This window comes from Candoia aspera, chromosome 5 (assembly GCF_035149785.1).
Source record: "Candoia aspera isolate rCanAsp1 chromosome 5, rCanAsp1.hap2, whole genome shotgun sequence".
NCBI lineage: Eukaryota > Metazoa > Chordata > Lepidosauria > Squamata > Boidae > Candoia > Candoia aspera.
Genome location: NC_086157.1, coordinates 59,182,767 through 59,209,177, shown reverse-complemented (window position 1 = coordinate 59,209,177; position 26,411 = coordinate 59,182,767). Strand labels below are relative to the sequence as shown.

Below are 26,411 nucleotides of genomic sequence, written 5' to 3'. Positions count from 1 at the left end.
ATGACTACCAAGAGGAAAATGGACGATACCCAGTCTCCAAAGAGCAAAATGGCCAAAAAGGTACTGCTATACCATTTGTCCAAATTATATGTTGCATGAAGCCAGCTGAGTGGCTTTGGGGCAGTCACCCTCTCTCAGCCCAACCCACCTCACAGGGTTGTTGTTGTGGGGAAAATAGGAGGTGGGAGCATTAGGTATATATGCTACTTTAAGTTACATGTATGTATGTATACGTATACTGTATATAAAATCATACTTGGAAAAATATACAATCCTAAAAAACAAAAGACAGCAAAGCTATACAGGTAGTTGATGCTTAGCAACCACAACCGGGACTGGTTGACTTGGTCGATAAGTGGAAAACCACGTGACCATGACAGACTTATGACCTTATTTCCCGTTTGATCATTAAGCAAAGTGCAGTGGTCATTAAATGAGAAATCACATGACCATGACTCATGATTTATTTATTTATTTGTCAAATTTCTCACAACAACTCTCATACATAACGATTTTACTTCTGCCATCTCTATTAACTCTGCTTGTCACAAGCTGGAAATGGCGATCAATTGCAATGGTCGTAAATGCAAGCCAGTTGCAAAGTGCCCAAACAGTGATCAGATGACCACTGGACTCTGTGATGGTCATAAATCCATTAGTCCAAAAGGTTTTTTCCCACCTTTGTAACTGGACAGTCGCTGTATGAGGCAGTCGGTATGCGAGGACTACCTGTACCTTTTCTTGAGTCACCAGCTTAACTATCCCTAAACAGTGCTTAACATTTCTCATTCCATGCTGAAGCTCAACATGTGAACCAGCTCTAGAATGAAACATACAGAGCCAACTTCTGAATTCACATGTTCAACCCCATTTTTCACAAAGCTGTTGGTTGTCTTCATGAGGAACCTATACAACAACTGAATTGACAGGCGCTATTTTTATGAAGCAAAGCGAATTGTAAGGTGCAATCTTGCAGTTCGTTAAACAATGTATTTATTACCTGTATCAATAATTCCTTTCGTGGCAAGGACTAGGAAGTACAGTTCCAGCTCATCCAACATGTCCACATTAGGGAAGAGTAAATTCCAGTGTTAGTCTAGGAAACAACTTTGTGGTTTGTTTTGTTTTGTTTCCCTAGGAAGCAGAAAATAATTTGTGCAGCCAGTATGAAGAGAAGGTCTGTCCCTGTATTGACCTCATTGATTCACTGAGAGCCCTTGGGGTGGAAAAGGACTTGACTTGCTGGCAATTGCTGTGATTGTTGATCAGAGCTCCGGGAAAAGTTCAGTTCTCGAGGCCTTGTCTGGAGTCGCCCTTCCTAGAGGCAGTGGTGAGAATTTCCCCTTCTTTGAATGTCAGACAGACTTCTCCAACTGGTACCATCCAGATGTGTTCGACTGCAATTCCCATTACTGTAGCTGGGGGAGATGGGGTTTGTAGTGCATTTGGAGAACCACCTGCCTTAGACACATTTTAAGTTGGAATGAAGTTTCTGGGAGGTGCTTAGTGAGCTTTATACACTTGAGGAGCCTAGGACCAAAGGAGACTTCTATACATTTCTAGTCAAAATACATAAACCCAACTATTCTCTACTTATTTTCCTACTTATTATTCTCATATTATCTGCAACTGAATCCAAATCAGTTTGTGCCAGTTCTCCAGACTGGATGGCTTCTGTGTGTATCCAAAAAACCTTCACAATCGTACCTAAGGACAGTTACCGCCTAACCACATAGCTGAGTGGCATTCAGAATAGATGGAACTTTTTTTTTTTTTTTGCATTATCCGTATTCTTTCTCCAAGAAAAATAAAATGAATATTGGTACATGATATTTAAGCAATTGTATTGATTGCTAAAATAGATCATTCATTTTCCATCCAAAAAACTGATGGAAATCCAGTAATTGGGCTGGATCATTTTTTTAGTATTTGGTGGCAATGCTATAAAGCCCAACAAGTCTGGAAGATGATCTATAATAGAACGAAGCAAATTTTAAATTTCCAACCAGTTATTTTTCTGTTAAATATTACTGAACCTCATATTCCTACAAAGTGCAGTCAGTATATTTTGTATATGATAACAGTTACCAGGATACTTTATGCTTCTTACTGGAAATCATGCATAGTTGTGAGAGTAAGCATTGACATAAAACTAACATTTGAAAAAAGGATCAAATTCAGTTTATAATATGTGCATTATAACGCTTCATATTGGCTTGTACTACATGTAAAGTTGGGTTTCTTTTAACGTATGGTTTTACATCTTAAGTTTTTGTTTCATTTGTTAATACAGATAGAATAGAGTAGGCAGAGAGTAGTGTAATCTTTAAATTTGGTTTTTTAATTCACATAACTGATTTATAAATCATACTTTAGTAGTTATTGCTAATAATCACATACTGATTTGATTTTAATAATGATTTGAAGTTTTAAATTGATCTAATGTATTTTGAAATGCAGAGCTCTTTGAATTTTTATCCAATCTTGTACATCTCTTTAGTATTTACTAGCTATTTTTCTTTCTGCTTCTCTTATTGATTATGTTCTTAAATATCTAATAAAATAGATAATATCTTTAAAAACAAAAACAAAAAAAGATTTAACGTTGCAGGGATTGTTACCAGATGTCCCTTGGAGCTCAAGCTGAAACAACTACATAATACAAAGGAATGAAAAGGGAAAATTGTGTATCTAGGTACAGAGGTGGAACTGAAAGACCCATCAGAGGTGGAAGCTGCTGTTAGGAGAGGTAATTTTCAGTGGCAATGTAGGGGTTTTTCCCGCCTTAAAATGATCAGTCTATATAGAATTTTAGCTTACAATAGTTCTGTAATTCCAGTGAAGGCTAGAAGTAGAATTAAAGTCTACTCTCGTAGTTTTCAGCGGCTTCACTTCTCAAAAAAACACTGTTTCTGGTTGTGTTGGATATTTGACTGTAATCCCCTTGACTTTTAATTTAAAGGCTTGATCATGTTTGCTGCTGTTAGAAATTTTGAATTGTGTTATATTTCCATGATCTTACTTTAAATTTTTTATTGAGAATAGAAAGAGAGTATATATTTCATCTCCTCTCAGACCACTGTTATACATAGGCAAATTTTGCTTAACAGGCATGAGAGAACAGGTAGTCCTCGACTTACAATGACAGCTGGGACTGGAATTTCCATCATTAAGCGATGCAGTCATAAAGTGTGACTGCATCGCTTAGCAATGGCAATCCCTGCAGTCCTAGTTGCCATAGTTAACCAAATCTCATGGTCATTAGGCAAGGCAACCTCCTGCCGGCTTCCCACAACCAAAGTCAGTGGGGAAGCTGGCAGAAAGTTGCAAGTCCCAGGCAGGCAGGTAAGTGGCTGCTGCTGGGTGGGGGAGGGAGCAAGGTGGTGCGCAAGAGGCTTGGCGAGGATTGAAGAGGGTGTGGGTCGGGGAGGGTTTGGAAGTGGGTGTGCAAGAGGCATGGCAAGGGTCAGGGAGGGTGTGCAGGGGTGTGCGTGTGGCCAGCATGGTGCAAGTGCAGTGGGGCTGGGGAAGGTGTGCGGATGGAGAGACTTACCCCAGTGACTTGCAAGACAGTGGTTTCTGGAGGTGGGAGTGGGGGGAATCGGGAGATGTGGGAATTTGTCATAATTGCTCAAGCCTGAAACACAGCCTTTTCAAAGGACACTAAGTTCATGCACTTCCCTTGCTAACTACCTTCGAAAACCTATCAGCTGCTTCAAAGAAGTTAGATGCCTTCAAAGTAACAAGATTGCAAAAGCCAGGTGAATGCCTTCATTCCTTAATATAAGAAAACGGAGATTTATTTCTATAAGTTTGAAGAATTTAAAATAAACAGCAAAAAGCAAGCCAAGGTTTTGGATACAGGAAATTTTAATCAGAATAAGGGTTCAGAAAACGTTGGAATACTGGATTTAGAACATTAACTTTGAAATTATTTTTAAAGAATACGTGCATGTTTGTGGGAAAGGAAAATTGTTTTTGATATTGGAGACATAATAAAATAAACAACTTATAATGGCGTTTAGAGATATCTTTGAGGAACTCCACCAGGAACTGCGTAGAGACTTTTAATCAATTACATCAGCTATGTTGTGTCTTTTTGGGAACAGTCTGCCTCCAAAACAAATGTTACAGAACGAGATATGCAACAAATTCCACTTGAAATCAACATGAATGGGACTTTGAATAATTTGCCATCAGATATAAAGAGAAAATTGGATGAGGCTTTAAAAATTAAGAAGGAAACAAAAATGACAATCCCACTGAGCAGTTGGAATAATTGGGATATGTTGTTATTTTGGGTGGGTTTTTTTTGGATTTTCTGATATCTTGATCGGAAAAATGTAGTTTGCTGGATTTGCTTATATGGCGTTTAAACCTTTTACTTTATAGTTATTTTATGTATCCTAATTTTTTAGTATTAAATATTCTGTAACTTTTTTTTTCTTTACTTAAAGTAAGAAAGTATCTCTTTTTGTTACGTTAAACTCTAGCCTTTTGTATTTTAGGACGCTGGGATTACTTTATATTTGTGAAATGTGGATTTCTTTATACTTTAGAGTTGAGATATGGAATGCTTATTTGAATGGCACAGGTTATTTGGGGTGGTATTTCTCTGAAATTGTTGGTATTTGGAATGGGAGAAATGTTGTGGATTGGAGTTTGTCTTTTTTAAAGGAGAAATGGTTTCTTTTTGTCCTGTTAAACTTTAGGTTTTGTTTGTTTACATTAGGATATTGGGACGCTTTTAATGCCTTTTAAATGGAGTTTTGCTTACGGCTAAGAGTTGAGATGTGGAATGTTGAGTATTATATATGTTAATTAATGTTAATATTTTAGATGCTTTGCTGGTAACTGGATAAGGAGAAGATGTTACCTATTTGATTTATCTATTACTAAGAGGTGGGTTATGGGATGAAGAGTTTTATATTTCTTCAGAGGAGGTGAAGAGATTATGAAACCATTTATACTTGTTATGATGAGGGTAGGAAGTTGCTTTTTTAAAAGGGGGGGGTCTTTTTACTTTTTTTGCTTTCTTGCACCCTTTCCCCCTTTTGTTCTTTTATTATCTTTTATTGTTTTTTCTAAAAATCTTAATAAAAATTATTTTTTTTAAAAAAAGGAATCCAACTTCTAGATTTCATTGTTGGCAGTAGATGTACAATTTTGGGAAAGGAAGATCATCTACCAGCTTAAGTTGATCTTCTTCCCCAAAGGTTTAGCTCCACTGACAGTATTAGATAGCTTGAGAGAAAACTTTGCCCAGCTTGGGAGAAAACTTTGCAGGCAAAAATACAAAAATATTAGCTTTCCTTACAAGTCCTGCACTCTTTATTACCAAAGCTAAACAAGTAGCCAAACAGCAAATAATGGATATCAATTTGCATAGAGAGAATCCTAAGAGCTTTCCTTGCTTTGAGAAAGAGAACCTAATCAAGCTTTATGAGAGAGAGAGAGAGAGAGAGAAGGATAAGGGGAGAAAAAGAAATGGAGAGAGAGAAAGAGAAGATGGAATGCTGTTGTTTAAAATGCAGTGAAGTTTATTGTTACAGTGTTTTGGGGTAAATAATTCATGTACTTTTCTAATAATTCTAATTCTAATAATTTGAGACGTTTCTGCATGGAGCTTTTTACAGCTTCTTAACTGTCTCCCTAATTTACACAGTTGGTCCTTATCCCAACTTCAATATGCTCATTCCATTAGATAGCTTCAGTACTGCGACTTCTCAGGCTTGCTTTTAGTCTAGAGAGAATAGAAAAAGGGAATAGAGCTCTTTCCTGAGGTTCTTGGAGTTCCAGCAAGCTGACATCTGGTACGTCCTTTCCTAATGCAGCAGTCTTTTCCGCCAGCTAATCCACTCTCCAGATCGTTCAGGTCCTGATTGATGCTGCTGAGTCCACAGCGGCAGATTCCTCCTCCAGTTGTGCCTGGATTTGTGTATCAGGTCCAGCGCACACCACACCATGCACATATAATACCAGCAGCGTCCAACAATGTCTTCTATTGCCTAACGGATCTGCCCTTCATATAAATGTTCACCGAAAGGCAGATATGGCTGCTTTCATGTGTCTTAATTAGGCAGGAAGCTTCTAGGCGTGTACGTGACACTTTGCGTGAGTTTTGAGGATCGATAAGTGTGGCCTGGCAGCAGGCGAGGCCTCTTTGGTTGGGCCTTTATTGCTGACCAGGCAAGGCTTGGGTTTGCCTGAAGCACCATCAGGAGCCTCCTGTGTTCTCTGCCATCCCAGTGCTCAGCTGGACATTGTACATGGGCAGATGCTAAAGTGACCTGTGGTTAGAGTAAAAAGTTTGTTATCTCACCACTCGCAAGTGTAAATAGGAAGAGCTAGCTTGTTTAAGCAGCCTCTCTATCTGGTGTTAATTGAAGAATGCAAGTTAATCATAGGACATACCTTCCTTCCACTGTTGCAGAAGGCAAGACGTTGAAGCAGGCTAAAGCAAAAGCTCTACTGTATGATGTGCAAGCAAATAGGTCGCTGACATGCAATGCTTTCTCTTTGTACACTGTCAGTTTCAGGGGCTTAATGTGCCCTGCTCTGCCCAGAGAGGTATGTCAAATGCCTGCCACTAGCTTACAGCTTTTGCCCTTGGAAGCCCCAGGGCTAAGAGACCATTACCCTGTTGAGAAACTACCTTGACATACATCACTGTGGATCCTGACTTTTCAAGAAGGGGGGAAATTATTAAAAAGGATTGTGGTAGCCAGGGAATTACTGAAAAAGTGTAGCTGGAGCCAGAAATAGAGCTCACATAGATAGGCCCTAAAATCTAAATGAGTCAACCCAGTTTCTGAGTGAAGTGCTGCATTTCAAATCCAGTGGGGTACATGGAATAGCACCCTTAATAATATGGAGTATATTGTGTCTAAAGACTTTAGATGTGATATCTGAGCATATTGTAATGCTATGCTGAGATATTTAAAAGATGAGACTTGGTCCGTAGTAACTTTATCTGCCATCAATGTTTATGACGCCTCAGTCCCTTTGAGAAAATCGTAACTTTGGTTTTAGAATGACTATGTGTAAGCATTTCTTCTTTACAATAAACTTCTAAGACCAATCTCAGTGAGAGAGAGAATAATTAATGATGAACAATTGCAAATGAAAAAGAAAATTACAACTAATTTAAGCATATCACCTATACATCAAGTGTTACAAAATATGAAAATTTGAGAATTACAAGAAAATAAATCTGCATTTGTAAAATATCATAAAATCTGTACCAAGGGAACACATATTGCATCATTTAATGATTAGTAAAAAAAGATTGCCCCTTCATAAAAGGAACCCTAACCCTAACCCTAAATTACACATGTCCTCAATCCAATCCTTAACATCCATCCAATTTCCAAAATAAATTTATTGGTAGTTCCTCATGCCCATCAGCCCTACTAAGTAGATCAGACCAAGAAATCACATGCACAGGAAGGCTAAAACTACTTTTTATTGAGGGTGGCTATAATAACAGAATCTTACAAGTCTGATTATGTTGTACCTCCTACTACTCTTTACAGTTCAGTGAATTGGGCGTCTATCTTTGCTGCTTTTCAGTATTATCTATTGTGGACTTAAAATATGGTTTATCACTCATTTGCCTGGCAACGGATTTTGCCTAGCTCCATCAAAGTCATCTTGCTTACATTGCTTAATCTAGCCACACTTCCTGAAAAACAGTCAAACTCCATGTTTTGGAGTACAATTCAACATAACTTTAACATGTATAATATTGACAGATTTCCCCATCAATCAATCAATCATCTTAAAATGTTGTTTTAAAAGGATGCAAATAGCTCAGAAGACCAAAAGGAATGTATATGGCAATATGGCTACCAAATTAATAAAGAAAACCCCCAAATGCAAACATAAAACTTGGCAGAAGAAGAAAAGCAATACTTGTTTCAAGAAACAGTGTTTAATACTATTACAAAGAAGGCCAAGTATTTAGGAATCTATTTGACAAAAAATAATGAATTAGTCAAAATTTTACCTTTTGAGTTGAAGGATAATAGATATTTCTAGATGGAAAAACTACAGTAGTGCTTAAAAGTTTGTGAACCCTTTTGAATTGTTAATATTTCTGCCTAAATATGATGTAAAAAGTAATCTGTTCTCCACCCAAGTCCTAAAACTAGATAAAAAGAACCCAATTAAACACACAAATATGTAGCTTTGGATCATCTCCCTCAATTAATCAATGAACAAGTATAATGTTTTTGACACATTGTTTAATTGGGTTCTGTAAATGAGAGATGTAGTGGACCAGAGTTAAGCTGGTCTGAAAGCTACACGTTTCCTAACTTGGAAGCCCACTTCCCCAACCCTAGCAATGTGGAGAGCTACTTGGTGGTGAGAGCTTTTAGGCAGACTAATTTTCCAGACTGAATGTGGTGAAGTGAAGCCTTCATTAATCTAACCCATTAATCTAACCCATTAGTCCCAACCTTTCTCAAGTAAATAAGCATGTCTTTATTTTCCATCAACTATTTTATAGGCATCCTAACCAAGCCTGATTTGGTTGACAAAGGAACTGAGAATGAGACAGTTGGTATTGTCCAGAATCAAAAAGTACCTCTGAAAAAAGGATACATGATTGTTAAATGTCACAGGCAGAGTGACCTCACTAATAATCTGAGCTTGGCTGATGCAATCAAGAAAGAGAGAGAGTTTTTTGAAGGGCATAACTTTTTCAGGTAGGATTTTAAACAATTATTTTGTTCTACTTCTGAGCATAGTTTTGCAAAATGTGCCCCTTTTCACATCAACCACTGTTTGGGTGTGTGTGTATGTATATATCTATATATAAACTAAAGACCAGTGAAGTTTCATGTGTGAACTGGACTCTTCAGATATTTTTCTCTTGTGTGCTTAGCACTTCCAGTTACTGAAGTGAATGATGCTTATTCCCCACCTTGTCTCAGATTACAACCAAATTATTTGACCTCATAGCTTATGTACGGGGCATATACACTAGTCCCAGTCCATCTGGAAGGCACCACACTGAGGAAAGCTGAGATGATATCAATGATAACTTCAGCGTTATTGAGTAGACTTGAATTTTATTCACTCTGACCTCCCCCAGTGCTCTTTTGGAAGAAGGCAGAGCTACCATCCCACTTTTGGCAGAAAAGCTTACAGAAGAGCTCATTGAGCACATTCAGGTAAGGAACTGTCAATTCATTTAAGGATGAAGATGAAAGATACCATTATGCTACATGTGCAATTTCACACCATGATCCTGATTATGCTGCGTTGAGACGCATGTATCAGAATCCCAATTAACCTGTCTTTATAGAGAGAATGAAGCATCCGGGGGACAAGATGGCATCCCACTCAAGATGGCTGCGCTCCTAAGACAATACATGTTGGCTATATATGCATACATATTCCTGTCCTTATGCATCTGGTTCATATTGTTAGAAGAGATTCCCAGGACCAGCCTTTTTTGTGAATATTGTTACATTGCTTGGCTACTGCTAAAATTGGTGGCTGCACTACTGCCAAATGTCAGATTGATCAATGAACAGTCCTGTCAATCTACAATATTTAAAATTTCTGAAGCTTACATAGGATTCCATAGGATTTCACTGTTAACGTTTTGTTTTTTTTCAGAGATCACTGCCAGTTTTAGAACAGCAAGTGAAAGACAAACTCCAGAAAGCACGTCAAAGACTTAAGAATTATGGCCAAGGTATTCCTGAATCTTTGGAGGACAAGACACTTTTCTTTGTGGAAGTAAGATTAATTATACAGTACATTGAAAAATAAAGCAGGCATGAGTTTGTAGCTGGTCATGAAGCAAATTGTATCCTTGTGAGTCAGTATTGTTTCTGGGCACTTACTGCTATGCTATGTGTATAAAATGGCCAAAATAAACAACTGTATCACGAGGAGCTTGCCACTATGTTGGTCAGACTGATATACCTGCATACAGGTAGTCCTGAGGGACTATTGCATACAGTTGGGATGGGAATTTCCATCTTTAAGCGATGTGGCCATAAAGCGCAACTGCATTGGTTAGCAATGGCAATCTCTGCAGTCCCGGTTGCCGTTGTTAACTGAATCCCATGGTTGTTAGGCAAGAGAACCAAAATCAGTGGGGAAGCCACAGGAAGTTGCAAGTCCCAGGCTGCCAGGCAGGTAAGTGCTTGCTGCTGCATGAGGGAGGGTGCACAAGGGTGCAGCGAGGCCAGAAAGGGTGAGTAGGAGTGTGCAAGAGCCACTGTGCAGGTCGTGGAGGGTGTGTGGGAGTGTGGCGCAGGTTGGGAAGGGTGCATGGGGGTGTGCAAGGGGCACCGTGTGGGTTGGAGAAGGTGCATGGGAGTCCAGTGAGGGTCGGGAAGTGTCCTGTTCAGACTATGAGGTGGCCAGGCAGAGTTATTATCAGAACACTCTCTATTAAATAACTATTTACAATAAATAAGTCTTTATGGTCAAGAGGTAGGCTGGTTCCGATCAAGACCAACTGGGTAATAACCAGAAAACCGGCAAGGTTGCAGGCAGAGGCTGTAATAAAACAGCAGAGCAGGATTCACTGACGGAGGCTGGAAGGCTGGGAGAAGCTAGAGCGCAAGGCAATGCTGAAACTGGACATGAATGTCCGTGATCTGGAATGCCACTAGAACTAGGCTGGCACTGGGAAGCTGGGCGAGACCGAACTGGACCCACTGGATGAGACTTGGCTAAAGCAGCAAGACTGGACTGGGCTAGGCTGGATACTCTGGGCTGGAGGCTCGGAACAAGGCAGAGAACTCGAAGCAAGGCTGGACTCGGCTGAAGATTCCTGGCTGGGCTGGAAGCAAGGCACACGACAAGGCTTGACTGGAAGTTCTGGACTAGGTGAAGAACTTGAAACATGACTGAACTGGATCACAGGTTCTAGACAAGGTGCAAGCCTGGTTCACAACAGGATAAGTGTGACGTTCTGGAACAGTGTCGGGCACCCGGAACGCAACTAGACTGGGCTGGAGATCCAAGGCAAGGCTGGAGATGGAAGGTGTGATGACGCTGTACTGGAGACTTCAGACAAGGCTAGGAGCTAGAAGCATGGCAAGGCTGAACTGGAGATTCAAGGCAAGGCTGAGGACTTGAAGCATGATGAGACTGGATTGGAGACTCTGGACACGGCTAGAAACTTGAAGCAAGGCTGGAAGTGCTCCTGGAACACGCACAAGGAAGACGCAGAGGTCTGAAGCTGGATGCGAGACTGAGGCTGCTGGGTTTGGCAGGAAGAAGATCCTTGGTGGCAGCGGATGTAGGATCCAAGTCCTCTCCGATAGAAACACTGGCACTGAATTCTCTCTGGTTATTCTCCGACGTGGATAAGGACTCCTCTGCTGGAAGTGCGAGCTGGAAGGATCGGTTGTCTCCAGCAGCTTGCTCTTCATGCATCTGCCTTTTATGCCGATCTTTTGTGTGCCTATTCCCTTCTGCAGACAATCGGGCTGCCTTCTCCTTCACGTGCTTTTCTGCCCATCATTGGCACGTGCTGATTGGAGGATTCAAATTCTCCTCCGAAGACTGACCAATCAGCATCTGTGACTCTTCCCGCACTGGTGACTCATCTCTGGGTTTTGCTTTCCCAGTTTCAGCCCAGTAAGTTTCTGTTTCCCCTTCTGACTCAGAAAGAGTTTCGTTTTCTGAGTTAGAGGCTGGCTGGAATGTCACAGGAAGATGGATGGGGGTGTGAGAGGCGCTGCACGGGTCAGGGAGGGTGCACAAGTGTGTGTGAGTGGCTAGCGTGGCACGACTGTAGAGGGGCTGGGGATGGTGCGCCGTTAGGAGACTGACCTGTGACCTTCCCTGCCGGCTTCCTCATTGACTTCTGGGGAAACCGGCAGAGAAGATTGCAAATGGCGATCATGTATTTGCAGGGTGCTTGGCAACCAGTTGCCAAGTGCCCAGATCGTGATCATTTGACTGCAGGGGTGCTGCAATGGCCATAACTCTAGGCACTGGTTCAACATCATCGTAACTTTGAACGGTCGCTAAACAAATGGTCGTAAGTTGAGGACTACCTGTATTTTCTGTTCTTGATTTGCTCTTAAGTTTGAAGGGTGATAGGAATTGGGGGGCAGGGTTCACGTTGAATTTGAGCAGGTTGGGTGATAGCTGAGGGCAAGGAAATGAGACCAAACTGCAATTAAAGAACCACAAAATGTCTGAATTTACTCCTTTTTATTTTGTACACTTTTGCATTACTTCTTTCTGAAAGCAAGAATTTAAATAAATAAAAATATGACTTCATAATCTTGGACATAAATTGTATGTAAAAAAGACATCTTTAAATCCATTTCAAATAACAAATGTGTCTCTGTGTGTGCACATGCATAAAAAACAAAGCTTATAAGGACATAGATATACTTACTGATACTGTCATTGAATTAAAAATTGTTAATCTCTGAAAAGTAATAATTGACTGAATAAGTTTATCTTTTACATACCCACACACGTACATAATTTTATTAAAAGTTTTAAAAACAAATGTAAAAGTTAATAGAAACTAATATAGATTAATGAGGAAAAAATAAAAAGGAAGAAATCGGAGTTAAAAGTGCAAGAGAGAAAGAAAAAGTAAAATAAAAATAGAAAAAGAAAAAAAATACAAAGAAGTAGCTTCTGATCTTCTTTATAGCAGTTATAAGTCCAATTATAAATTTACCTGTTTCTCTAAAAGTTACATCATACCTATTTTCTTTCTGTAATCTATCCTATACAATCATCCAAACTATAAATTATAAACTCATTTTTTTCTGTTTTATGTAAAAAGTCCATAGGGGGTTTCCAGTCAGCTACTGGCTCATACCACCTTTATCTTTTATTTTGTAAAATCCACCAATTGTCTGCACTCTTCAATATAAACAAATAACAGTCGCATGAAGTTCCAGTCTGTTTTATTTCTAATTCATTCAAAAGCACTTTCACCAAAAATTAATCTTTGAAAATTGCTTCCCTCTTTATCCGTTTTAAACTTTCTTACATCCAATCCTTTTAAAGCTTTTTGCTAAAAGTTGTTACATCTTTGAAGCCCCCCCTCCTTTTTTTTCCTTTTTCAATCCAGAAAGAATGTTGAATCACCAAGTAGATTTCTCTTATCCTGCCACTCAGAAAATCTCTCTTTAGCTGTAAATTGATTACACCCCAAAGTAATTAAGAAAGGGAGCCTTTTGCAGACCTTGTGTCCATATAGGCTGCATTATGGCTGTGAACTTGATTGAAATACCTCGACTCTCAGCTGGTTGACTCATGAGTCAACCACAAAAACCTGAGTTCCTGCAGTCTACTCATGAGGAGCAGCTGTCTAGAGTTCAAGTGGGTGATCTCACGATTTCTCCTTGTCTGGAAAGACTGCGCTGGCCAGAGTTCACCATCTGGCCATCGATCTCCACCACAATGCCATTCCTGCTCCCTCAGGGACATCTAGTCCACGATAAGATACTCACCCAGAAGCCAGTAAGCTTATCCTTTTGAGTGAAACAAGCAATGGCAGCTTCTACCCATTTTCATACTATTTATTAATTTTATATACAGGTAGTCCTTGGTTAATGACCATTCGTTCAGCGACCATTTGAAGTTACAAAGGAGCTGAACAAATGGTACTTACCTGGGTCCCCAAATTTACAGCCGTTGCAGTGCCCCCAGGGTCACATGATCAAAATTTGGGCACTTAACAGCCCTGCTTCCCTACACTCTGCCAGCCCTGGCTACCCCAGTTGACCTTTGCCATCTTCCTCCCACTGCTGATGAGGCATATCTAGCATGGCCCTTCACGAGGCAGTTGCTGGCTGCGCAATGCCTTCTTCCTGAGGCCACTTGTGGCCTTCTCCCAGTCCCATGTGGCCTCTTGTGAGCCCCTCACGCACCCCCCTGCAGCAGCCACCCCCAGCCCTGCTGTGCTTGTGCCATGCCTCACTGGCCCCTCGTGCACCCTCCCCTCTCAGCAGCAGACACCCCCAGCCAGCCAAGTAGAGAACTGCAAGTATTTTGTGTTACGATTCCCATTGGTAATTCTTCTAAACATCCTGTGTAAAGTTTTGCTGGGACTGACTGATCTGGCTTTGTGTATGTGAGAATATATCTGAAAATTGTCTATATGCTCCAAAATTTTTTATTCATAGTCATCGTAGCTGCCCCCTTAATCACTTGGTTTAAACATAATTCCCAGATCCTTAGCTAGTTGGCATATTGTCTTGGACTCAAGTCTACCTAAATTATACCAGTATGAATATTTACCCAAGCTGTTCTGATTCCTTCAGGACCAATCCCTCATAACTTTGTACCCAGGCTTATACTTAAGATCTCTGGAGTCATTTCCTGGAGAGCAACGGTCCTTTTGGAACATGTTGTTTGTAATGCAATTTTAGCTGGTAGTCATATTTTTAAAATGATGTAATTCTGTTGTTCTTTCCAGAAAATCAAGCATTTTAATGATCTCTCAAGAATTGTGCATGGAGAAGAGGATATAAATGATCAAAATGACAGAATAAAAATTTCATATACACGAAAGTCATTTAACACATGGCAAAATACAATTGATAACCTAATTATAGGTAAACTCTTTTTAAAAAAAACTTTATTGATTTTAAAAGTATAGTTAAAATACAAAATATAGAGTATAGATAAGACAGAATACAGAACTAAAGAAAAAAGAAAAACTATAAAAGTGCAGAATTAGATAGAGAGCATAAAAAGAAAGTGACTTCTGACCTTCTCCAGTAGAGATATAAATGCATTTTATACATATATAATCTCTTAGCATTAGTTAAACCTTAGTAACATTATTTCTATAAAATCAAACCAATTAATCATCAAAACCCAAAATCAAACTTCATTTTTTTCAGACACAAGCAAATAGTCTAAAAGTGGTTGCCAAGTAGAAACAAATCCAGACATGGTATTTTCTCTTACCAACCCTGTTATTAGCGATTTGGGCCAATTCCATTAGTTTAATCATCCATTCTTCCACTGTAGGGATTTGTGAATCTTTCCATCTTTGTGCATATAAAAGTCTTGCTGCTGTAATCATGTATAAAAGCAAAGTCCCATGCTGTTTCTTGAGCTGTTTCTCCATCAGTCCCAAGAGAAACCATTCTGGGTTCTTTTGTAAGTCCCCTTTAAGGATCTTTTGAATATTAACATATATTTGATCCCAAATTTTTTTAGCCTTCTCACAAGTCCACCAAAGATGATAGAAAGTTCCTTCGCCAAGAGAACATTTCCAACAGACATTTGTTACCCCATTATACATTTTTGACAACTTATCGGGAGTTAAATACCAACAGTACATCATTTTATAAAAATTCTCTTTTAAGTTATAATTCAAAGTAAAATTCAAACCTTTATTCCACATGTTCTCCCATTGCTCCAACATAATGTTATATCCAAAATTCTTAGCCCATTTAATCATACATTCTTTAACTTGTTCATCTTCTGAGTTCGTTGGTAACAACATCTTATACATCTTTGTAATAACATGTTCATTATTTGCACAGAATTCTATTTCAAACTGAGTTATTTCATTAACAAATTTAAAGTTCTTTTTGTCCAAATTGTAGATACTCGATTTAGTTATACATTTTTCTTCTGTTGGTAGGTGCTTAATTTCAACATGAGTGTTTGCATCATGAGCTTGAATTCTGGATATGCTTTTATTGCTACATGTACAGGCAGGTTTGTTGAAGTATGAGAGGAGATATATATAGAGAGAGTCAGTTTGGTCTAGTGGTTAAGGCAACGGGCTAGAAACCAGGAGTCTGTGAGTTCTAGTCCCATTTTGGGCATGAAAGCCGGCTGGGTGACCTTGGGCCAGTCACTCTCTCTCAGCCCACCTCCCTCAAATTTCCAGGTCTCTGGTAGAGGACCTGAGGTTGAGGAAGACACATACCACTCATAGGGGTGAGAAAATATATTTTTTAAAATATATATATTTTTTATTAAATATTTTTAAAAAGGAAGATAAAAACTAATACAAACTAATATAAAGTGAAAGAGAGAAAGAAAGAAAGAAAGAAAGAAAGAAAGAAAGAAAGAAAGAAAGAAAGAAAGAAAAGAAAGAGGGAAAAAGTAAAAGAAAAATAGAAAAGAAGGAAAAAAGATACAAAGATATAGCTTCTGGTCTTCTTTACAGCGGTTATACTGTAAGTGCAATTATAAATTTACCTTTTACTCTATCGTTACAACATAACTCTTTTCTTTCTATAATTTATCCTGTCTAATCTCTTACTTATTTTATTGATTAGTCTATTGACCTTACCAATACAGCAAGATAAAATTAAAATATAAAGAAAGCATAATCAGGTGATAGGAAAGGATATAATAATAAAAAAGTACATATTTAAGTGATCACAGTACAGAGAGACAATAATCAGATGAGAGAATCACCTTTACAAGATACCCCAATTTGTTCAATATATTGGAATCTTAAAGTTCCAGCCTTCAATATAAACATAGCAATTCTTCTTACATTATATATATTAGTGCCCTGGATAAAATAAGACAATCTGAAATCCGGGTCCCAGTATGCTGTTCTTTCTAATAGTGGAGATAAATATTTAAGCCTGATGGATGCATATAGCTGACAGTTAAACAAGATAGGAGAAATATTTTCAATATCGGGCGAACACAGGTTCTCTAATAGTATGGGATCTTATGAAAGCATCCATATTTGCCCATTGAATCCAGCAACTCAAATCTTATTCTGGAAAAAGCCCTTCTTAAAGATTGGGGAAGACTCATAGAGAGGCATTTCTCAGGTTGAAAATTTGTTTTGTTAATAGCCAACCACTTTAAAGATCTATTTTTGGCTAAAAGCTCCAAGTCGGTTTGGGCACTTATAACCATAACTCCCTGCATAAAGATTTTCCTTGCTGGGGGTGCCTTGGATAATAAGTGCCGAATAGAGAACCCACAACGTGAAATAACATCATAGAGTTGAAAAAATCCACCTATTAGGCTTTATCGTACTTAGCTGTTCAGTTAGGCAAATTCTAGGAAGTCTGTTGAGACCCATTGTTTGAATCTTCAGCCAATATGTAAAAACTTTAGTCCTTAGATAACTATTTAGGGAATAAAAGCCTAATTCTGCTCTGACTGCTGGGGCAGGCATGTTCCTATCAGTTCCTAAAATGTGCCTCAGAAAGCAAGTTTGAATTTGTTCAAATGTGATAGCTTTATTTTAACCCCATAATTCAGCTCATCAGTCATCATCGGAATTATTTTGGCCCTAAAGACTTTCAAGATAGGTGTCAAAGTGCTTGATTTGTTGTGATAGAATAATTTATATAACCTTTTGGTGCTTGCTTCGGCCCTTGCTGCCCCCCTTCTAAAATGGTTCATCCACGAACCAGTATTAGTGAAAGTCACAATAAATATAAGAATTTACTTGTTCAGTGGATTCTCTATTTATTTGCAATTGTATTTCACATTTTTTTTTTACTGAATATCAGCATTTTAGATTGACTTTTATTGATAATTAGAGAGTTGAGAGTGCAATAGGAACTTAGCTTTTGCAGCAATTTTCTCAGGACAATTTGAGAATGGGCTAATAAGACCATATTGTCCACATACAGTAAAATATTAATAAATCTATTAAAGATTTTGAGCATATGTGCACTGTATTTGCCACATGCAAAAAACCTGGTAAATCATGAACATAAAAATTAAAGAGCATAGGTGCTATGACACAACCCTGTCTAACACCGACATTGGTGGGTATACTCTTAGGGATCCATCTACACCAGTGCAAATTTTCACCTCCGTATTAGAATAAAGAGCTTTAACCAAAAAAAGGAGTCTGGGTTCCATATTTAGATCTGCCAGTTTCTTCCACAAGATGTTTCTATTTATCGAGTCAGAGGCCACGCTTGGATCTATAAGTATGATAAACGGTTTCTTACCCATTTTTGAATGCTTTAATACAAGATGTTCTAAGATAAAGCAATTATCTATGGTGGAACACTCTGGCCTAAATCCTGCTTGTTCCTCCACCAAGAGATTATTCTCCATGACCCAAACTTCAATTTTATTCAACAAATGCTTTGCATACATTTTAACAATGATTCCAATAAGGCTTATAGATCTGTAATTGGTTGGATTACCTCTGTCCCCTTTTTAATGTAAGGGGACGATAATGGCAACTTCCCAACCTGCAGGTATGCAGCCAGTATTATCTATAAAGGTAAATAACCGTGTTAACAAGGGACCCCACCAGTCCATGTAAGTCTTAAATAGTTTTGGGGAGAGAAAATCTTCACCAGGTGCCTTATTAGATTTTAATGAACAGATAATAGATTTGATTTCTGAAACAGAAACAGGAGGCCAGGTGGGAAGATTTTCCAAAGTTTGTTTATACGTAAAATCTTGATCAGATTTAAAACAGAGATTAGAATAAAAATCCTCCCACACTGAGGCAGGAATGGGAATATCAAAATGAAATTTACGTTCTTTCAATATGCCTGAAACAGCATTCCAGAAGAAGACTGAATTTGATTCTTTTGCCCAGACTTCCAAATCTGACCATAACTTGACTCTATAGAAAGCTTTCTAAGAAGCTATCAGTTTCTTATAATCATGCTTAGCTTTCAACATATTTGGTTTTCCAAGGTGAGACATCTCCGAGTGTGGTGACTTCGAGCTCTCCATTTTTTCTTGAGGAAGAAAGCATAAACAAACCAGTTGACTGGTCTGTTCCACAATGGACAATTGACGGTAAGAAATTTTCTCAGTGAACATCTTAAATCGTCATAGCAATCCAAGATACTATCTATGCCTAAGGACAGATGAAAAATAAGTTTCTCCAGGTCTGGGGCTGTACGGAATCCAGAAAACTGGATAATGGTTCAGTATCAGCTTTGGCCCATTTAAGTTTTCTGTCCTGTCTCAATTTCAGATTTGCAAGGAACCTCTTATTATGAGGTAATTTTTTTTGAATATCAGATCTTCCTCAGAAAGAGACTAAGGTTGACTGGTGATCACTGTCTTCTCTTACCAAAACTTGTATATCTGAAAACATCTCAAGCTGGTCTCTTGAAACACATATGTAATCTAAAACACTACTAGAATTACCTGAACAATAAGTAAAAGAATATATAAAACCAGAATCCCTACCACCCAAAATGTGTAAATTACAGTTATAAGTCATAGAAACCAGTTGTGATCCTGCAGTATTTTCTTTTTTTTCTTTTGGTTTCTAGAATGCCAAGGGGGAACAGAAAATTTTGTAGGGAAGCTCCCACCCTGGCGTTAAAATCAACTACCAAAACTATAATAGCTTTTGGACATTTTACCTTTAGCTTTACAATTGTCATTTCCAAGTTTGCTCAAATGATCAGTGGATGGTAAGGAGAGGAGTGAGGTGGAAAATAAACATTCAACAGTACCAATTCAAAAAAGTCATAGGAAAATTTAGCAAGTAAGAAGATGAAGCATCACTGAGGATCAGTTCCTGGGCTTGCCAGCCCAGCTCTGCCTTGGCTAAAATAGCCAAACCTTCTGAAGCCCTCCCTTTGGTCTTAAATTTAGTCACAGGAATAGACCATGAGCTTAAGCCTGGTAGATGGATCTGATCTTCATCCAGGGACAACCAGGTCTCCTGAAGCTATAAGATCAAAACTTATAAAAAAATCCACCAGGTCCCCATCCAAAACTCTGGCTTTCCATCCAGCAATATTCCAAGACAATAATCGAAAATGAGCTGCATACTTGACATTTGAGGATATAGGGAAAGAGTTCATATGTACTTGGGAAGGAGCACATGTATTTCCAGTCATTCCACATAAGTAATGTTATCTAAAATTCCATCAGGATCAAAAAAGACACACTGCCTGCCTTCTCTTTTGCTGGGTTGCTGGTTGGACTCCAAATGATTTTGAGGGCCATCAGCCTGTGGCAGAGGTACATTTGAAGGTTGGCCCATCAAAGTAATAATGGAAACCAGAGGAGGAATCAGTGGACAGGAGGTGTCCTCCTTAGAACGCAGTTCAACTCCTGCTCTGGGGTTTTCTTCTATTTGTTGTTCCACAGTAGTTAGGCAACCACTCAGTTCCCCTTGCCTTGGTTATAATGCTATCACTTAATGCAACCGTATGAAAAGGAGTTTTATCAGGGTTCTCAAAAAGAGCTTTCCGAACCAGGAAGGTGCATAGCTAGTGCACAACATGAAGTTGTGCAAAGGCTCCCCTGGTCATGGCTGCCACCTGCTCTTCAAGCAGGAGTTGTAAGTCCAGGAGAACCCCCGGGTTCCACACTGGATCTGCCTGGGGCAGTGCAACCCCATCCAGATCCAAAGATGTTGGCCAAGAGATATGCCTAGTTCCTTTGCTACTAGAGTTCCAGAAAGCAGCAGGGAATCTTTTTTTTTTCCAGTGGCATTTGATGATAATCCAGTAGTGATGGGGAAGTTGCTGTGGGATATGCTTTGCTTGTTTATAGATTGGACTGTTTGGGTTACATTTGTGGGATGTTGAGGAGCATTATTTAGAGACAATATTTTACACTGTTTTAGATTTAGATCCAGAATTGTTCATATGAGTGATACAGAAATTTGTAAAATTAAAAAAATATATATTTTGCAGTAAGGAAGGTTTTATTGGAAAAAGACATTTATACATTTGAACATATATACCATGGTAGAGAACTTCCAGGGTTTGTCAATTACAAAACCTTTGAGAACATTGTAAGAGGACAAATTGAGCAACTAGAATCCCCAGCAATTGAAATGTTGAAAGAAATTGCAGGTAAGTTCTAATTCTTATGCTTTCATTTACATAAAGTACTTTTGTGAATGACTCTTAAGACTATTTTGCACAGTATGCACAGTTTTTGATGTGCATTGCTTAATACAGAAATACAGCATAAATAAGGCCTACTGAATATGATGATGCTAGGAGAGCGTATATGGGAGTGTAATTTTATGAAGGGCTTTGTGCTTCTTGGGTTGGCAGTTGTATGGGATAGGTTGGCTATGAAAGGTCTCCCTGCTGCACTGATGGAATGGCTGCTTGCTTGCTTGTTTATTTATTTTCTATGCCGCCTTTATTATTTTTATAAATAACTCAAGGCAGCAAACATTCCTAATACTCCTTTTTCCCATAATGCTAAAAATGTTCCACTGAAATGTGGTATATTTGGGGAGAAGATAACCCTAACCATGGGACCTACAATATGTACCACAAATTCCCCCAGTCATGTCTAGGTTCTAATGGAGCAACAGGTCGCCTCAAGCTTTCAGTAAAAGCAGCATTGGGGTCTTTAGAAAATAAACACCGGCCATGTCTGAAGCCTCTCTTTAAAAGTAGTCATCTAAAGTGAACAGGTAGTTCCACAGAGCTATTCCCCTTCCCATGCCCGCCTCAGTCAGGCAGAAAGCCCCCAGCCCTTAGGATAACCTAATTAATTCAGAAGTGCACCTGAAAGGGAAAGGAAAAACAGGTGAAAACTCCCTAAGTGCTACAGGCTACTGAGTCTCTATAATTTAGGGGTGGTCTTAAGTTGGACTCTAGTGTATGTGTTAAAAAAATTTTGGATGTTGTATTCTATTATTTTCTACAAAAGCGTAACTCTTTATTCAGCATAATTTATAACTATACCAGTCCTACAGTAGTGTGTTTAATTCTGTCCTGAGCTGGTTACTGTCCTATGGATTTAAGTGGCAGACAAGCAGATTCCAGTTGAATGTTAGGGGGAAAAACTGGATGAGACCTCACAAGAGTTTTGTTCTCATCCCACTGTTATTCAGTATCCTTACAAATGAACCAGGGGATGGAATGGATACAAAGCGAATCTGTTGTTATACTTAGCTAGGGGGATCAATTAGCACCATAGAAGAGAAAGTTATAGGGCAAAATCGGCAGGCTTGTATATAGGGGAAAACCCAATGGGAAAATGTTCAGCTACAAGATCTGAAAGATCTAGCTTGATGGCAGTACGTGTGAGAAAGATTTACTGGACTGAGTTGGAGATAAACAGCATGATGAGCAAAAAAGCCCATTACCGTCTAAGGTGCAGTCCTTCTATTAATGTAGCCCAATGCCATATTGCACTGCTTTAACAAAACCAGCTATAACAGCTATTACATATGAGACCGAGGGAATTCATTCTGTGTTAAAAATCAGGGAGAACAAGATTGGATTAAAAGGAGATGTATGCTAAGCAATTTAACCTGTTTTGGTTAGTTTGACAGTTTCTCCGCTGATAGATTCCTGCACTGAGAAAAAGAGTTGAACGTAAGGACCGACAGGATCCCTTCCCACTCTGAATTTTTCAGTTCTGTGAACTCGTGAGTTGGGAATTAGGCCAGTGTTGTGGGACCAACCAGGAGGAGTGAGAAAGGCTTGTCAGGGCATTATGGTGCTGGTTTTAATCATGATTGGGCCTAGGACTGGTGAGACACAGGTTCAAGACCTCATTCAGTTTTGAAGTACACTGGAGGACTTTGTTCCAGATACAGTCTCTCCAACAACTTAACATAGACAGTTCTTGGTGATGACGTTGGGACACTGGCACACGCATATTTTTAACTTAAAATGTAAGGTGTAGAGGTAATAAATCAATTTTATGTAAGAACTAAGCCTTACAAAATTGTTCAGATTTTTCCAGGCCCCCTCTCTGAAACACACACATCCTTATACAGTACATTGGATTTAAAAAGAAGCCTGTAGAAATTCATGTGGAAGTAAACTTTCTTTCTTGCCTGATATCACATACTTCTCCTGATTTGAACATACATATTTATGTAGGTACAGTGTGTAGAGGTGTAAAGGCTTTAATCTCAATATCCAAGTGTTGAATGTCCAGTTGTTGTATGGTTATGATTGAGAATTGCATCTGCAGGGTTTTTTTAAAGTTGTTCCTATCATTAAATTGCTCTTCCCTTTTTTTTTTTTTTTAGAATTTGTGCGGAAAACATTTATTGAGCTTGCTGTCCAACACTTCAATAGTTATTGTGCTCTCCGCAAAGCTGCTCAGGTAAAAGATGGCATTATTAGCCCTACTTGTAATAAATTTCCAAAGGGCTTGAAAATTCCCTTTGGAAGACATTCCCTACTTCCATGTAGTTTGCGGTGAAAACAACAAAACACTTTATAATGAACAAATTCATTATTTTGGAGGAATTCATGGATCACAGTCCACTTCAGATGTGGTATCTGGTTGTGTGTGTGCATGTCTGCCTAATGAGAATGAAACATTTGTGTTCATATCCTAGCAGAGCTAATTGTATTGATGACATAATGGATGGTGTGACTTGACCTGTAGATTGTCATTTGGCTCACCATCTTGAGTTATCTGCACTCCAGTTAGATTTATTTTCTGTTTTCAGGCTAGAGTAGAACTGCAATCAGAATTGCATTGTGGTATGTGGGGAAGTCCCTGAATTGTAATTCTAGTAAACTCAAACTGTGCTCTAACTCTGTACACTTTAAATGAGCGTTCAGTGATAGGGCTGAAATTCTTGTAATTCAAAGGGAATACCTTCTGAAAAGTATTGTGCTGGGGAAGTCTACCTTATTTGAATAAAAGGTGGTGGTGGAGGAATACATATAAACTCTGGGTGGCTAACAATGATCCACAAAAGCCATACTGTATAATAAAACCTCTATGAATCAAGCAAAAAATAAATAAATAGAAGAACCATAATACAACAGCCAAGGCACCACATAACTGTCTCGATCACACAAATGAGGCAAAAATGTTCTTTTGTTATGCAGAGCAATATTGAAGATATAAAGCTCACACAAGAAGAGAAAGCAGAAAATATGATACACACTCAGTTTAACCTGGAAAAAGTGGTATACTGCCAGGACAGTATGTATAGTGGAGATTTAAAAGTTGTAAGAGGAAAAAACCCATTTGGTTCTGGAAATAATGAGAATACTGCAGAAAGGTGCTCAGTGGAGGAAATGCTTTACCACTTGACTGCCTACTCCAAAGTAAGTTCCATAGTTTGTGAGTGATAGCTCTCTATTTTTAAAATCCTTTTTATGTGTCTCTTTTATTAGCAGGCATAATTTAGTAATTTTTAAAATATATCATCTTCCCTGAGGATATATCTATGGATCTCAAACACCCAATATTGATTGTTAAATTGTTAATGAAGTGAACAAAAACTGTTTGTCTATTAATTTATATTAAAATGCCCTTCTTTTGCAGGTTAAAATGGGCCAGAATGTAAAAGCTCCACAAATATAGTTATGGCACACCATTCACATGATCAGATCATTAACACATGTCTGCATAGGGCTGGTACAATATCTGCTTAACAGGTCCATATGAACCATATGGCTAGCCTGTGGCTGTAGAAATACGTTGGCAGATACACATGCACACCTACATACATACGTGTGCCATATACATACACATACATACATATTTACAGAGTGTAGCAGTAACCCAGAGCCACTCTTCTTGGGGCCTCCTGATCTCGGTGGAGTGCTGCAACAGCTCAGGTCTGCAGCTTCGATGTTCTCTTCAGGTTTCCACCCAGATCGATAGCAAAGTTCTTAAGCCAAAATTTTTCCAGATACTAAAAAGCAGAGTGTATCTGGGGAGTGGAGTGTCCGAACCACGGGAAATAACTCTTCCCTTCTACTCCAGGCACCACACCTCAAAAAAGACAGTGACAAATTAGAGCAAGGTCAGAGGGGGCTGCCAATATGGTGAGGCGTCACAAAACGGAGCTCTGTGAGGAACAGTGAAATGATATTTGGGTATGTTCATCCTACCGAAAAACAACTGAGGGGAAATATAATAATCTTTAAATGTCTGAAATGTTCACTCACAGGCAGAGTTCCAAAAGGAGATCTACAGTTCTTTCCATCCTATGATTTTGTGAGAACAATTCAGGTGAGCTTGCTGCAGCATCTTTCGGTGCTCTATTCACTTCATCAGCCCATGTGCAAAGAATTGCAGGGTCTCTAAAAGCTGTAGCACAGGATTGATAAATGTTTGCTGGGCTCTCCTTTACTCCTCTCTTAATCTGCCACTCAGCACAGATATCTTGGAAGCCCATTCCATATTTGCAATTTTGAAACTGCAAAACAGCAAAGCATTTTAGTGTCCACCTGCAAGACCATTGCCAGAAAGTTGAGTATAACTCCCTGCTCTCTGCTGTCCCCTCAGCTGTCCAGTGGCACATAAAGAGCCGAGTATGGGGACAGGATCTTGGGGAGGCATCTCCCAACAGAAATAGTTGACTTTCATTTCCTGATGGGGTAGAACTTTAGGGGACAAGGCTTTGGTGCAAACCTTGACGTATTGGTAGGGAGAGGTTATGGGATATCACTGCGTCTCAATCTATTTATATTACCCTGTTACATTTTTTTTCTCCTTAACTCTGCTTTCAGAGTGTAAAAACCCATCTTGGTACTCAGATTCCCATGATCATACAGACATACGTATTCAAGGATTTTGCTGAGAGGTTACAGAACAAAAGGATGCAGCTTTTGTAAGACAGAGATAGTTTGGAAATTCTCCTTCATGAGAGAAAGGATGTTGTCAATATGAGGAATAATTTAAAAGAAAGGATCAAGTGACTTCAGGAAGCTCAACCACTTTTGGCAATATTCTCCATTTAAACAGGATGGTTAATATTTCTATGTTAAAACTCTTCTACTTCCAGTAGCAGTTCTGCTTCTCTTAGAAACATGTATTAAGGGCATTTGTAACTTATGTTTAATATTTGTAAAATTATTTAGTGATGCTGCTTGTCTTAAATAATGCATTCAGAACCATGACTAGCAAAGAAAACAAGACTGAAGAGAATTAGAATTTGTATTTGCCACTTTAATGCACAGTAGAAATCACTGGACAGTTACTATGGACCTTATCCTGCTGCTTAGTCAACATGCCCTCTATCAAAATCCACTAGTACTATACTAGCATGATGTTTGCCGTCCCCATTGCCAACCCTTATTCTGTCTTCAAGTAATGTTTTCCTGATTGTGCATGTGCAGCAATCAGTTGAGTTCTCTGGCTTTGCTGCCCTTCTGTTTCAAATCAGAAAGAACTCTCCCCCCCCCCCAGTTGCAAGGCTGTAGTAGGAAAGGAGTAGGTCTAGCTTCAGGACACTCTATCATTTTTACACTCCTTCCTGTGGGTGGTGTCATGAGTAAGGATGGCGAGCAGGGGGCTCCTTTCCAGACTGTTAAGCGCATGCGTAGCACTGAGGAATTGGTGAGCCATTCCAAGAGGCACAGATTGGGACCGCCTTAACCTGTGGGGTTTATATGGCTGGGTTTTTCCCACGCTTGTTCAGTTTGTTAGGATTACTGTTATGTATTAGCAATAAAACATTAGAGAACAGTTCCCTGTCTCAGAGTGTTTCCTGGGAGTCAGGACATCAATCCTAACAAACTGAACAAGCGTGGGAAAAACCCAGCCATATAAACCCTGCAGGTTAA

At 39.0% G+C, this 26,411-nt stretch overlaps 1 protein-coding gene across 1 annotated transcript; it reads left to right on the top strand.

Annotated features, from left to right (window-relative positions):
• Positions 1-25,794, top strand: LOC134498545 (interferon-induced GTP-binding protein Mx1-like). The gene is given in 13 exon segments (XM_063304699.1): positions 1-60; positions 1,139-1,235; positions 1,238-1,330; positions 2,612-2,954; positions 8,481-8,711; positions 9,101-9,179; positions 9,631-9,753; positions 14,429-14,567; positions 18,619-18,723; positions 20,589-20,750; positions 22,904-22,980; positions 23,721-23,942; positions 25,356-25,794. Coding segments are annotated over 13 exon segments (1,962 nt in total). The 3' UTR covers positions 25,587-25,794.
• Positions 25,795-26,411: the final 617 nt, after the last annotated feature.